We start from the raw sequence: 13,608 nt of genomic DNA on the forward strand, positions 1-13,608 counted from the left end.
AGACTTTTCCACATCAGAACACACATTGACAGCTCTGCTGTTTGCATTATCCTACTTCATGGACATGTAGGTTGGTAACACTTGACTTAGAATTGTTCTGCTTCTGAATGAAAGGTGACCTATGTGACATTTAACTCTTCATCAACAGAGAGCAATGTCAAGAAAAAGTTTATACTGGAAAATCTTGTAAAACTCAGTGTATGTACAGTATAGAATAATAATACAAAATAATACACAATAATACTAAAAGAGGGTTCAAGGTTGATCAGTTAGATGGAAGAGTAAAGACATGTCAAGAGGCTCTGGTTTCCCTACTTGGACAGAAAGTCCTTATTAGCATCATTGGTACAATCTGGAACAAATCTAAAATTTACTATAGCAGCAAATACATACTTTACTGGGCAAAATCCACTGTAGAAGACAGAAAGGTCCTTTCTTTTTGAGTCTCTTAGCAGCTTCCCATTGTCATTCCCATGAAAAAGCATTTCCCTTAAGACACGATCGCAGGCAGTCAGACAATGAGTTTTGAGTTATTGCTGCCAACCCCTTGCTGTGATCTGGAATCCTCTATGAGGCTAAGTGGCATTAATAGCCTCGCACACTTTCCAAGCAACCGGCTCCAGACATGCTTAAGCTCTACAGGGCTTTTCACAGAAAAGTTCATTTCCTCAAAGTCAGAATGACTGAAGGACTTTTGTATTTCATAAACTAAACGATACCAATCTGTAGAGCACTCCATGCACAAGAGCTGTGAGCTGCATTGATATCCTTCATGTAAATCAGTGTAACTTGGGTCTTTTTAATAAGCTTACAAGATAAATAAATGATTAACAAACTGCTTCAATTTCCCTCAAAAACAATTTCATAAGCATCAGCAACAGCCGTCATGATTTCAGACCTTGAAACCTAAGGTAACAACAAAAATCCTGCACTAAGAAACCTTTAACAACAGTACAAACATCAACAATAACTTTACAACACTGCCATCTCTGGGGGTACATGCAGCCAATAGTTTATCATCAGGGGAAGACTAATGAAAAATGAACAGAATGCCTGTTCCTAGATTTTTCATTAGTGAAAATGTGCTCCCACCAAACCAATACTCTGCACCACACTCATTGCTCCCCTGCACCAGATGTTGTTTGCTGCGTATATAATTATTATTCAGTACATAATTATTTTGTAATAGCAATATTCAAGAAATAAGAAGAAAAAGAAATGCTATCAAGGGAGGCTTTGCACCATGCAGTGTAAGCAACACAAGGATAAACAAAGAAAGTGAGGCTGACAGTTGGCTTGCAGCTTCTCTCCCTGATTTATGCAGATATTAACAAGGTGTTAACAGGAGGGCACATGGAAGTACCTGTAGTGTAAAACCAGTATTCCCTCACAGGAAGCAGGTCCTACAAGTAATTAAGAGGGAAACCCTTTACAAGACCAAAGCTATAACTCTTCATGCACATTCAGTAAACAAAAGCACCCACATGCACAAGGGAAATCTACCATGATTAGTTTCAGACATGAGTTCAGCATGGCCCATGCTGAATAGCACTGAATGCTGTCAATGAAAAGAATGAGAAAAACAGCTTTAGACCAACATAGTGCATTACACAACCTGCATTGAAGAGTTTTTAACCTGACAGGGCCACACAGCCCATTTTGGGAAAGGCATAAAGGAGATCTCTTAATTCATGCGATAATTCAAAGCCTCCTGAGATGCTTTCAATCATAACACCAACATCCTGCTCAGAGAGCCAGACTCAAACTCAGAACAGGCTGCTCAGTGTTTTGTATAGTTAGATCTCAAAAAACTTCACAGATTGGGACTGTCTATCCCAAAGCCTTACTACTCTCCCAGTTACAAATCAATGATCCAGTTTTCCACCCAACTAGCAGCCCTCCTGCCAAGACTGTAATGACTGTTTGGATATAAGAGTGCTGAGGAAAGGCTGTAGAAAGTGCTGCTGAAGTTAAGGGGAAGCCGTACATACCTTTTTGCCTTATTTATGCATCCAGAGATTTCACTACATAAATAGGATGATCAAACAACTTTCCATTGCTTTATTCATACTAGCTACTTCCTAGCACTTTATTTCTTGTGCCTATAAACATGTTTTAAGAGGACTCACTCCATAACTTCCTGACAGAGTTAAGCTAGGTCAATTAGCCTGCAGTTCTGCAGATCATTACTCTCAGCCTTGCTGAAGATGAATGTAATATTTGATTTTCCCCAGATGTCACAGACTGCCTCTGATCATTAAAACGTTTAAAAGATGATAAAGAGTAGCCTCACTATACTACTGGCCAGCACTATGGATACTCTTGATGCAGGTCAGATCATCCCATAGGCTATTCTTGAGGCAAATATTTTCAAGAGACCCAGGAGATCCTCATCTGTTGTTAGACACTCTCCTCTTCAAACACTTTCTCTGAGAAAACAGGCCTGGAAGTTTCTGTCAAAGAAGACTGAAGCAAAGAATTCATTATTTCAGACACATCCACGCTGGCAGCTGCTAATACTGCTAAGCTCACTCATATTTTCCTTGTTCATTCCTACACTGTTAATGCAGCAGAATAATCTCTTCGGGACCGGAGTGCGTGGGGCATGACATGCTTCATTCCTTCTTCAGCTCCAGGTGCATTGTGACTTTCCTGAAAACATCCCAGGTGTTTGAGCAATGCTTCTGTATTTGTCCTCTGTAGCTTGTCACTACTTTCACCTCAGGAATGCTGCTTTTACACTGCAGCAAAAGTCACAAGTTTTCCATTTAGCCCAGATAGTCACTCATTGAGTCCCTTCATTTTTCAAGACGTAACATTCTTGTGCTTTGATGACACTGTCCTTATAAACCTCACAGCTTTCAACCACATATTTACACTTCAGAATTGCCTTCCACTGAATTCCACCTGCCAGTTCCCTGAACAAGCTGAAGTTTAGGGTCTGTATTCCGCTCCACTACTTGCCTTCCTCACCTTTACCAGTATCTTGAATGCCGCTGTTTCACTCCCTAACAGATTTTCAGCAAGACCACAGGTTTTGATGAGGAGTTGATTGACAGTACTCCTATGCCCCTTAAGACAATTGTGTTTAATTGCTGGACCTCACTGGCACCACCACTCAAATATTTGGAAGTGCTACAGAAACTGTATATTCAGTATGATAATAAAATGGAACACAAATAGTTAGGACAAATGCCCATATGTAACTGTGGAGTTCTCCTTCACGCTGTGTAACATTTGGAGTAACAACCAGAAATTAGCAACTTCTGCCAAAACTGTGTTTTCAATTAAAACACAGAACACACTGCACTCTAGGATCCAGAAGGCAAAGAAATGAAACAAGAGCACAACTATCACAGTATCTATATCCATGCCTACAAGGAAGTAATTTTTTCATGCCCTGACGAACTGTAAATATCACTATGTATAATTAATCTAAAAGCTACATTAGGCAGATCACAGTTAATCAAAACTGTCACTGACCAGCTGCATTTGCTACTTCTTTAAATACCAAGTCTGACTTTCTCCCCATGATGTGAATGGCTGAAATTAAGAAATGTTTTATCAGATATGAGTATTTCCTACCAGACAGGTGCTTACCTGGGGATGCTGGTCAGGTAGGTCAGGACATTCTGGAACTCCTTCTCAGGGATCTCACTGAAAGCCGGGTAGTCTGGAAAGGTGATAACAGGGCATCCATTTTCCCCTCTTCCACCTACAAAAGAAACAAGCAGAAAGTATGTTTACGCTTAGGTCCTTTTATCTAGTCTGCAATTTCCCAGAATTCAAACTACTGTACTTTTTGTTTCCTTAAAGCAGTGCTTAGAGTGGACTCTATGTATTCTGAACAGCCTAGTCTTCTGAGCTTAAAAAGCTTTATAGGAAAGGGCTTGCTACACCTCAAAGATTTTTTCCTCTATACATTGCTTCACGTGAACACAATTTAGACACCAGGTGGCAGTACATCTTTCATCTGATAAATGCTAAAGGCAAGTAGATACAACCCATCTGGAGAAAAAAATAACCAATTTAGGGATATATATATATAAAAATAAATAAAATTCAGGCAAATCTTTATCAAAACCAAACTCTGCCTTCTTCTCAACTTGACTAATTCCTGAAATCCTCTCCCTCTGCTCTGCTTTAAGGACAGTCTAGAAGTGGCAAAACAAGCTAAAGGAAGATATTATTTTGCTCTATGCAGGTTCTAAGGAACAAAGCATTTTCTTCTCTCATTTTTACTGGAAGCATTTTTCAGGCATGTTAATGAACACTGCTCACAACATCCTGCTCTCTCTAGAATATATTTAGTTATCATTCTACATTATTTTTAGTCTTCCCCCGGTTACTTGCTTTGTTCTATAAACTTAGATGAATAGGCCATGTGAAACAAAAGAAAAAGAACAATACATTTGCTGGACATGGCCTAAAAGCAGAACCACGGAGCGTGACTTTCAGGAAGTTCCCAGACCACCACTAATTGTCAAGGGGAAACGCAGAGCCATCCTGCCTTAACACAGCCTGTCAATTTTCCATTTCTAGTCATCAGTTACTGTGAGGGGGGCAACTCTATCCTGTGTATTAGTACACAGTTGAGCACCAATACTCCTATATTTTCCTGATAGGATGCCTGGGCACACCTATACCTCCCCCAGCACTGACGATGAAATAAGGTTACAGAGAGCAAGGAGAAGCATGTCATTCGCAGGCATAATTTAAAGGGCCAAAGCTACTAGGCACTTTGAAAGCTAGTAGCAATGATAACTTCCTCAACTGCAGGAAAAACAACTATTAATAAATATGCAAGTTGCTTGAAGAACTATAAATGGCAATACATGCATATTACCTTTAATGCAAATGACTTATGTGAAGTTGTGCAATACTTGAAAAGGCATTCAAAGGAAAGCGAGATTAAAAAGCTGGCTCAGTACGTGCAGTGGCCTAAAGTGTCATTTGCACATTATATAAGTTATATGATTTAAGATGCACATACACAGATAGGTCTCTGTGCTTTTGTTCATCTACATTAATTTCAATATATCTACATATAAGAAAATATAAAACGCAAATGAGAGACTGTGAGCAAGAAATGTATTTTCCAGAGAGCTGTGAATGAACATTCCAATGTCCCTGGAGATGATTTAAAGAAAAAAATAAAGAAAAGAGGCAGAAAAACCTTTGCTATGGAGAAGAAAAGTGGCTGCACAAACACTAACTAATGGAAGAAAAAGTAAGATGGATGGAACAGAGAACCACATAGAAAAGGTCAGTCTCTTTGGGTATGTGGAAGGGGATGGCTGATACAGATAAGGAGCAATGAAAAGAGTAGCAACAATTCTGGAAAATATCCATAGTCTTCCAAAGAAAGAAAAAGCTCCAAAGAAAAAAGTAATCAGCTGTTATGTACCTGAGGTAAAATATTAACATCAGGTTTATGAACTTCTTTTGTGAATGACCGATTTAAAACCTTGTCCAGAACTTGCCCCTATTAACAATAAACTGAACACATGATGGCAGACACACGGCTGGGCATCAGCTGGAGCCTTCAGCATTAGGAAGTGTAGTACCTTGATGCAATTACTCTAGGCTGTTCCCTGAAAAACTGAAGAACTGAAGTTTTGTTTTACATTGTTTCTTTTTAAGCCTAACTCTGATGTCCCTATACTATTTGTGTTATAATCTAACAGAACGAGAGATGTGGATTACTTTGTACCTGCAAAAGAAAAGAGACGAGTGATCCTAATTTAGGCCAGAATACAGGAAGCAGCTTGGAAAACGCAGACCTTCAGCCACAGAAGTAGACCAGGTTTCATTCACTATTCATGCAAATGTCTCATGAGACCCAGAAACATACTACTAGGGAAACTGATGTGATTCTTAAGTATTACTGCATTACTGTTGGGAAAAAAATCCCAAACTTAAAAACACAGAATCACAGAATTGTAGGGGTTGGAAGGGACCTCTAGAGATCATCGAGTCCGACCCCCCTGCTAAAGCAGGTTCCCTACACCACGTCACACAGGTCGGCGTCCAGGCGGGTCTTGAATATCTCCAGAGAAGGAGACTCCACCACCTCCCTGGGCAGCCTGTTCCAGTGCTCCGTCACCCTCACCGTAAAGAAGTTCTTGTGCACATTCGTGCGGAACTTCCTATGCTGTAGTTTCAGCCCATTACCCCTAGTCCTGTCCCCACGCACTACTGAAAAGAGACCAGCCTCGCCACTATGGCTCCCACACCTCAGGTATTTAAACACCTAAGATAACGCCTAAGAAACACCTATAAACACCTAAGATGTTTGGTGAATCACCAAAGAAGCTACCTTCTAGAAGTACTGGTGATCTAGAGACCTCCATTTTAAAACATTTTATGTCACATCCTAACATTTTATTAGCAAGGCAACTTATTTGTAATCATAAAATGCCCCTTTCACACACAGTGAACATCTTAAGCAGTGTCTCAGCAAAGCTATTTGTACAACTGCTAGAACAAATAAATCATATTTAGATTGTGTGTCAAAATACTAACTCTGTTCCTTTGTTCACAGAACCCACATCAACACTACCTGGTAGAGCACAGGAAATATACCTTCAGTGTTCTGTAGTATTGTATTCAGAATCAGAAATAAATTTCAAAGTGAAATAAAAATGCGTGTCAAATTGCCCAATCATAATAAAATAGCATATAGCTATAGCCCACAGTAATACAGCTGTCCTGCTATTTCAGGCAAATAACTGAGTTAAAAAGAGATACAAGCCTTACATCTAAACTGAATAAAATAGAATGACGAATGGCTGCTCTCACTAAGCTCCACTGCACAGCAGATTTAATGAGTGCTGATGATGCTTGTGGCTGTATGAACTCAAGAATGTTAGGGGGTGAAGAAACTCCTATCAGACTCCGTGGGATTTTATTCATCGACTGTAATCACTAGTTCTCTGCTCACTTCTGAGGGACAAAATGTAAACACTACTTGCAATTGCCTAGATAGGCTGGTTCTTGAATGACATTATACTACAAGCGTTTTTCTTTTTTTCACCCTAGTTTAAGAAAGAAACTTGGAAAAGCTTAGAAAGGTTAAAAAAATAAGTGAGAAAAGAATTGTAGCTTGCATACCATCATCTCAAATAAGAGTGTGAAAACCCAACTTCATATCAAATTCTCATTTCCATTACCCCGCAGAGAAAATAATCACTACCACAGACCCACACTTAGTCCAGCTTACATGGAAAGAATACATGGAAAGAATAAACTGCAATAAATGATCCTCTGTAAGTAGAGCGAGATTTTAAGAGCTTTAGACAAGCAAAGCAGAACATCATTTCATTCCTTTTCATCTCATACTGGAATAAACAGAGAGAAAAAGAGAAGTCACAGTCTAAATTCAGCCTTTACACCGAAGGAGGCAGAGTAGCCCTGCAAAGCCACCCATGATCTCCCTCCAAATGGGAGAGGGAGAAAGTAAGCTTACCACTGCTGCACACTTGCAAGAGCCTTACATACAGGAAGACAAAGAAAAAAAAAAACCAACAGCAATAGCTGGCAGCTCATCAGATTCCTGTCAGCCTAATCAACAAGCAGAGGTATCATCTCTCTTCACCCATTAGCAGCTAGTCATAGTCCCAGCGCTGGGACTGACCAAGCTCAGCAACTGATGCCTGTAAGCACATAAATACATCATTTACTTGACAAAGGTAGTCAAGGACAAATACATTCTCCACTGTGTAAATACAACTGTGCTGCTTTTAGAGACAAAATTTTTTTAAGACTAGAAGCAGGTTCCTTTGCAGAAAGAAGACAGCAATACCAATATGAAAACCCCTTCCAGAGCTACATGTGTCTGAGTCCAGCACTGAGACTACTGAGGAACCTGCGGCAGTGGTGCTCACTCAAATATTGCCTTGGTCAAGTTTGAGGTGTCAGCTTGGGTCTCAGTATTAAAGCTGATAGCAGATCCAATAGCACCTTGGCCTGTAGGAAGAGGCCTACAAGAATTCCACAGCATACTGGCACATTCATACTGTGTTCCCCCACTTCCAACAAGGGCTTGGTTAGCTCAAAGAGCTCTAGATCAGAGTGTACTAGACTCCTTGGAACTTCCTTCTTTACTTCTTGTGCTTTTCAACATCTTTATCAACCACCTAGACACCGGGATAGAATGTACCATTCACCACTAAGCCGAGTGGTGTAGTCAATACAATAGAAGGGAGGGATGCCATCCAGAGGGACCTGGACGGGCTCGAAAAGTAGGACTACAGGAACCTAATGAGGTTCAACATGGCTAAAGAGTTTGTCACTTGGGTCAGGGTAATCTCATATACATAACAGTCTGAGAGAAATCCTTGAGATTAGCTCTTTTGAGAAGGACTTGGAGGTTCCTGGTGGAAGAAAACCTGGACATGAGTCAACAGCATGTTCTTTGCAGCCCAGAAGGCCACCCATATCCTAGGCTGCATCAAAAGAAGGGTTACTAGCAGAGATGGAGGCAATTGTCCCTCTTTACTCTACCCTTCTGAGGCCCCATTTACAGTAACACATCCAGGTCTGGGGCCCCCAGCACGAGAAAGTCATAGAGCTGTTGAGCAGGTCTGGAGGAAGACCACAAAGATGAACAATGTTATCAAGAAAAATAAAAATAAAAAATGAGGGATCCAGGCCTGCTCAGCTTAAAAAAGAAAAGGTTCTGGGGAGACCTCACTGTGGTCTTCCACTGTGTAAAGAGAGCTTATGAACAGGGAGATCAATTTTTTTTCTTTCATTGTCTGATAGTTATAGAACAAGGGGGAATTGCTTTAAACTAAAAGAAGGGAGTTTTAGTTTAGATGTTAGGCAGAAATTCTTTACTCAGATGGCAGTGAGGTGCTGGCATAGCTGCCCAGAGAAGCTGTGGTGCTCAAGGCCAGGTTGGATAGGGCCCTGGGCAGCCTGAGCTGGTGGGGATGCAGCCCTGACCACAGCACAGGGTGAGCTATGAGTTCCCTTCCAATCTATGCCATTCTATGATTCCTCAATTTTCCCTCACGTAGTCTTTCATCCCACCCTCAGTTCCACGACACCCTAGTTCATTCTCCAGGAGCCAGGATAATTTGAAATTTTTACTAAGAAAAAGAAAGAAACAAAGCTAAGAAACAAAAAATAACTTCTTGTAGTAACAAGCCTTGGAAGTCTATTCTGAGTTGTTCATAAAGAACAGATTTCTCCTATAAGGCAAGTCAAAGTGTGAAATCCCAACAGGCCCTGCCATACACGAGTGGTGTCCATTAAAGGAACATCATAGTCTTACCTGACAGATAAGCAAACTGTTTCTCTAACTGGTCATGAATATCTGCTGCATAGAGGGGGATGATATCCTGATACATGACTTCATCTGTGGAAGAAAAACAAACAAACACATTGCAAAATTGCAGTCAACAAGTACCATAAAAATCAGTATTAGAATACTAACACCCAGGAAACAGCCTGACTTTAATAAACTATGTGAAAATACTGGGAGACTTTCATATAATTGCCTTTTCATAAATTTCTCATAAACTTTTCATCAAGCATATTGATAAAGAAAATTAAAAGTCATGCAGATTTGCTGACACTTGAAAGGTATACTGCCTGTCTCTGAACCAAACACTCTGAAGTTAATATTCATCAGGAACAATCTTAAACAGTGAGATTTTACATATCAAATATTTTTTATCAAAACCTTCTCAATTCACATGAAAAAGGAACAGGTACACACTGGCACCCAGCTTGCCAGTCCTTGCTGAAGCTGTCTCACGCTTCCTGGACACTGACCAATGTTCCAGCACCTACAAACTCCTCAGTGGCTCTTATGGAAGAGCATGCAGTAATGGAAAACATCGCTGCCTTCCAAAGGGAAATTTTATTGGTGAATAACCTTTGTTACTCTGTGCACCGTTCTGCATGGCAGGCCAGACAGGACTGGACATACAGCTCCCATGTTGTACACATATGCATATTCAACCATGTAAAAGCTTTGTCTCATCTTTCATGTGTCCCTTCTAACCCAGCTTATTGCCAAGCATAATAATTTCAATTTTTGACCACAGAAACTTAGCCGAGACACTTCCTCTAGAAGGAGAAGGTCAAGCAGAAACCTAAGTCTTCTGACCGCAATAAAGACCTCCATTGCCAAGGCATGACAGTTGTCTCATTGACTGAACTATGACCTTGTTCCGGCAAGGAAACAAAAGTTTTACTCTTGAAATGCCTATACTTTTACTATTCTATCTTTTTAGCCTCACTGAAAAGCAGTGGAAGAATAACTTAGCATTTTTATTGCTCCATTTGGAACATCTCTTTTAATCTACCATTACATAAAGAAGTTTCTTTCTTTAATGTACATTAAGTACCACTAAGACACACTCAATTTTAACACTCAACTACACACACAGAAAGTGTAAGTAAAAAAATACACAGACACAGTATAGGGATAAATGTTACCAGCCCTGAAGTACAAGCAGATCAAGCAGAAGTACTGCTTGATCCTAGAGGACAGAATTTACCCCCTAATGAGACCTTTCAAATGTCAAAAATGTAGGGATTTCCCTGCTATTTCTATGAGCAATTCTAATGTGCACGCAATATTAAGAACTACAATTATTTGAGAACAGCCACCAAAAATTTGCAGTTATTTCTTTCAGATAAGAACCAACTTATAATGGGAAACAGAACTTCTCTGTTCCCTTTCTGCAAGCCTGACATTGGAACAGCCGTGATCACTGTCAAGGTCACACCAGTCAGAGCTATTTTGCTGCATCTGGTGAACTGCTGCTTGAACCAGAAGACCTCTGCATACCACACTGTCAGATCCCTAAGTAGATAGGTCTAGCTGTCAAGTTACATTTCTCCAAGGCCTTCAGTTACTTCATCATCTTAATGTCTTCAAAAACTAGAAACAGATCATTTACAAGTTTAATCTCAAACTGCCAACTCATTTCTGTTTCCCTCTCCAGTGGCAAACAGATTTTGTTTTTAAATGTGATTTTTAATATGAAGAGCTTACCTGCAGCAGTGTTTAGTAAGTTAAAGCCAGCCCCCGATTCTGCAAATTGGTGCCTACAAGCGGAGCCATTTACTTGAACATACTGTACGATAGGATCAATGTCAGCTTTTTCAGCTGGTGATAGGAAAAAGGCAAGCACTCCATAATGTACCTCTAGTCACAAGCAGAAGTAATTTTTGCTACTATCATATAAATACATTATACATTATGTATATATGTATTGAATCCATAAGTAAATGTCTGGTACATAACATTCAAGTAGGCAAGATGTTCAATAAGTCAGGGAAATTCAACACAGTGTCATTCAAACACATATGGATCACTACTTCCTGACATGCCCGCATGATCTGTCACATCACTGTCCCAGCTCATGCCATGCAGAGACACAAGCACTACTTTGGTTGTCCCCTGTTCTCTGTGACAGAAGCAACAGCTTTTGCAACTAGCACAGCCTTAAGATCAAACACTTGCACTGGAAGCACAGTACTTTCCTCCCCAAGGTTTAAATCTCACTTTGAAGTCACACTTAACAGCCAACATGCTTGCACAGACTGACAGCCTCCTGGAGCTCATCCAACACTGTGTCTCCTTTCATGGAGAAAGCCCTGAAATTCATTGCCCTGCATTACTTTCTTCATATCTAGAATTCTCCCAAAATAAAGAGTTATTCAGAAGTTGGAGTTCAATCTGATTTTGCAGGAAGTTTTTCCAGCAACACGTGGATATGAGGTGTCCTTACTAGGAGGCAATGGAAGCTGAGCTGATTGTGCTGAGTAGTCTACAAGGGCACGCGTTTCTTTGGCTCTCAGACCTGGAGAAAATGATATACTTAAATCCTTTAAATTTCTTTAATATACTTTAAACAGAGAACCCGCCACCTGCTCTGCTCTTCAGGGACTATTTCCACTTTAGTGAAGCTAATTAAGTGCATATTAAAATAGTTACTCAAGAAATCTGTTTTCTAAGGAATTTTTAAGGGCATACTTATATGAAACAATATTCATGCAGACCATGATTATTTTTATTATCACACCAGCTATCTGACACACTGTTTTCAAACAGATACCCAAGAGTTTGGTTTACTGTATGTGAAAAAGATGCTCACACTACAGCATGCTAGAATACCCGGTGGTCTTTCTTGAAGCATTCATTTAAAGAGGTTTCTTGAGTATCTTGCTTAACATAAGGCCCTCAAGATTCATAACACATCTGGTATCGTAGCTGCTAATAAACTGTAAAATAAGGCTCTTTAAAGTTAAGTTTTAAAACTGAACACACAACAGCTGGGAATGCAGGAAGATTTTTCTTCCTCAGCCAACACCTAGAGGGTCTTAAAAAAAAAAATAAGATGAAAAAAACCCACAAGAGCTATTGCTGAGAAGACAGAAATATTGTCTTACTAACACAGAGAGATTAGTTAAGTATATGTTTTTTACATAGAAAAGATTGTTTCTCTTAATAAATACATTTTAAAACTTCTAAACTTCTTTAAATCTTCTAACTCCATTTGAAAGATTGCTTTAATAGCATTGTCTCTGTCTATGAGGGAGGAAGATGGCTTATAGAGGTCTCACACCAGATCAGCAGCAGCAGCAATTGCCTACATCTCAAGTGGAGCAGAATTGCAGCTTAATAGTTTGATTGTGAGAGCATAAAGGTAATCCATACTTGAGCTGTCTGGCATGAGGAAGCCCTGAAGAAAAACGAATCTGAGAAAATGGTCAATGTCAGTCAGGTCAAGGTTTTATCTTATTACTGATAAGGCTCCTTTTTCTTCTATAATCAAACTAAAGCTTATCTCATTCAGATTTAGTCTGACATGAAGCAAAACCTTTTTCATACAGCAGAATACCAGAGATGAGTTTAAGCAAACTGTATTGACATTACACTGAAGAAGGTCTCCTAACAGGACTTGTAATGGTTTTAATTTGATTTTTTATTTGATTCCCACCAAACCAGTGGGAATGACACCACCCTTATTAGTGGCTCTGTATAAAATCCTATGGCTATCACTTTACATCAGCTTGAAAGCCACTCTGTTTGCGCTTTTGTACACACATGGACCCAATTATGCCTTTCAGTACAGAATCCAGTAACACACCATAAAGTAATGTAAAATCATTTTCATGCCTCATCTTGCTGAGCCAGCAAGATTGTCCTGAAAATGTGACAAGAGCTTCTCTATTAAATGCACGCCTTAAATTAAAGAAGCATGATTGTTCTCAATCAGTTTTGGTTTTGATTCCTCTGTAAAGCCTACCCACCCAAAGAGTTGACTGTCTTTTATGACAGAAGTCTTCATTAGAAGAATCTTTTTATTATAGCAGTCCTCCCATCTGGTAACTATAATTGCAAGATAATGACTTTTAGAACAGTCCCTTCATCTCTCTCAGCCCCAAGGCAAACTCTTCATTTCCTCATTCTTCTCTCTTCATCCACTCGTCTTCCTCCTCCAACCACCAGCACCAACAGTCATCTCTTGTGTAGTCCCCAGAGCAGGAAGGGCCAGTGAAGCAGAACTAGGCAAGACAGCCCTCTTCCACACACCAACATGTGAAACTAAGAAAGCTATCAAAACACAATAACAGCTCGCC

At 39.8% G+C, this 13,608-nt stretch overlaps 1 protein-coding gene and 1 long non-coding RNA gene across 34 annotated transcripts in view; one reads left to right on the forward strand and one right to left on the reverse strand.

Annotated features, from left to right (window-relative positions):
* Positions 1-13,608, reverse strand: part of MCF2L (MCF.2 cell line derived transforming sequence like) — a 141,796-nt gene that overhangs the window by 46,073 nt on the left and 82,115 nt on the right. For all 32 annotated transcript variants that reach the window (XR_014941685.1, XM_085534671.1, XM_085534664.1 and 29 more), the window contains 2 exons: positions 9,281-9,364; positions 3,601-3,715 (listed from right to left, as the gene is read on the reverse strand). Coding sequence is in view for 31 of the 32 variants with exons in the window: in XM_085534671.1 (XP_085390797.1) it covers positions 3,601-3,715; positions 9,281-9,364 (199 nt within the window). In the remaining variant the exon portion in view is untranslated. The remainder of the gene's footprint in view (positions 1-3,600; positions 3,716-9,280; positions 9,365-13,608) is intronic.
* Positions 1-13,608, forward strand: part of LOC146762704 (uncharacterized) — a 29,024-nt gene that overhangs the window by 12,923 nt on the left and 2,493 nt on the right. The window contains exon 3 of one of the 2 annotated variants that reach the window (XR_014941706.1): positions 5,103-5,265. This is a non-coding gene — a long non-coding RNA (uncharacterized LOC146762704). Of the gene's footprint in view, positions 1-5,102; positions 7,518-13,608 lie in introns of those variants that run through there. The other variant, XR_014941705.1, reaches the window with a different exon arrangement.

Source organism: Coturnix japonica, chromosome 1 (assembly GCF_054131305.1).
Source record: "Coturnix japonica strain WE chromosome 1, WE-NBRP24, whole genome shotgun sequence".
In the NCBI taxonomy this organism is placed as follows: domain Eukaryota; kingdom Metazoa; phylum Chordata; class Aves; order Galliformes; family Phasianidae; genus Coturnix; species Coturnix japonica.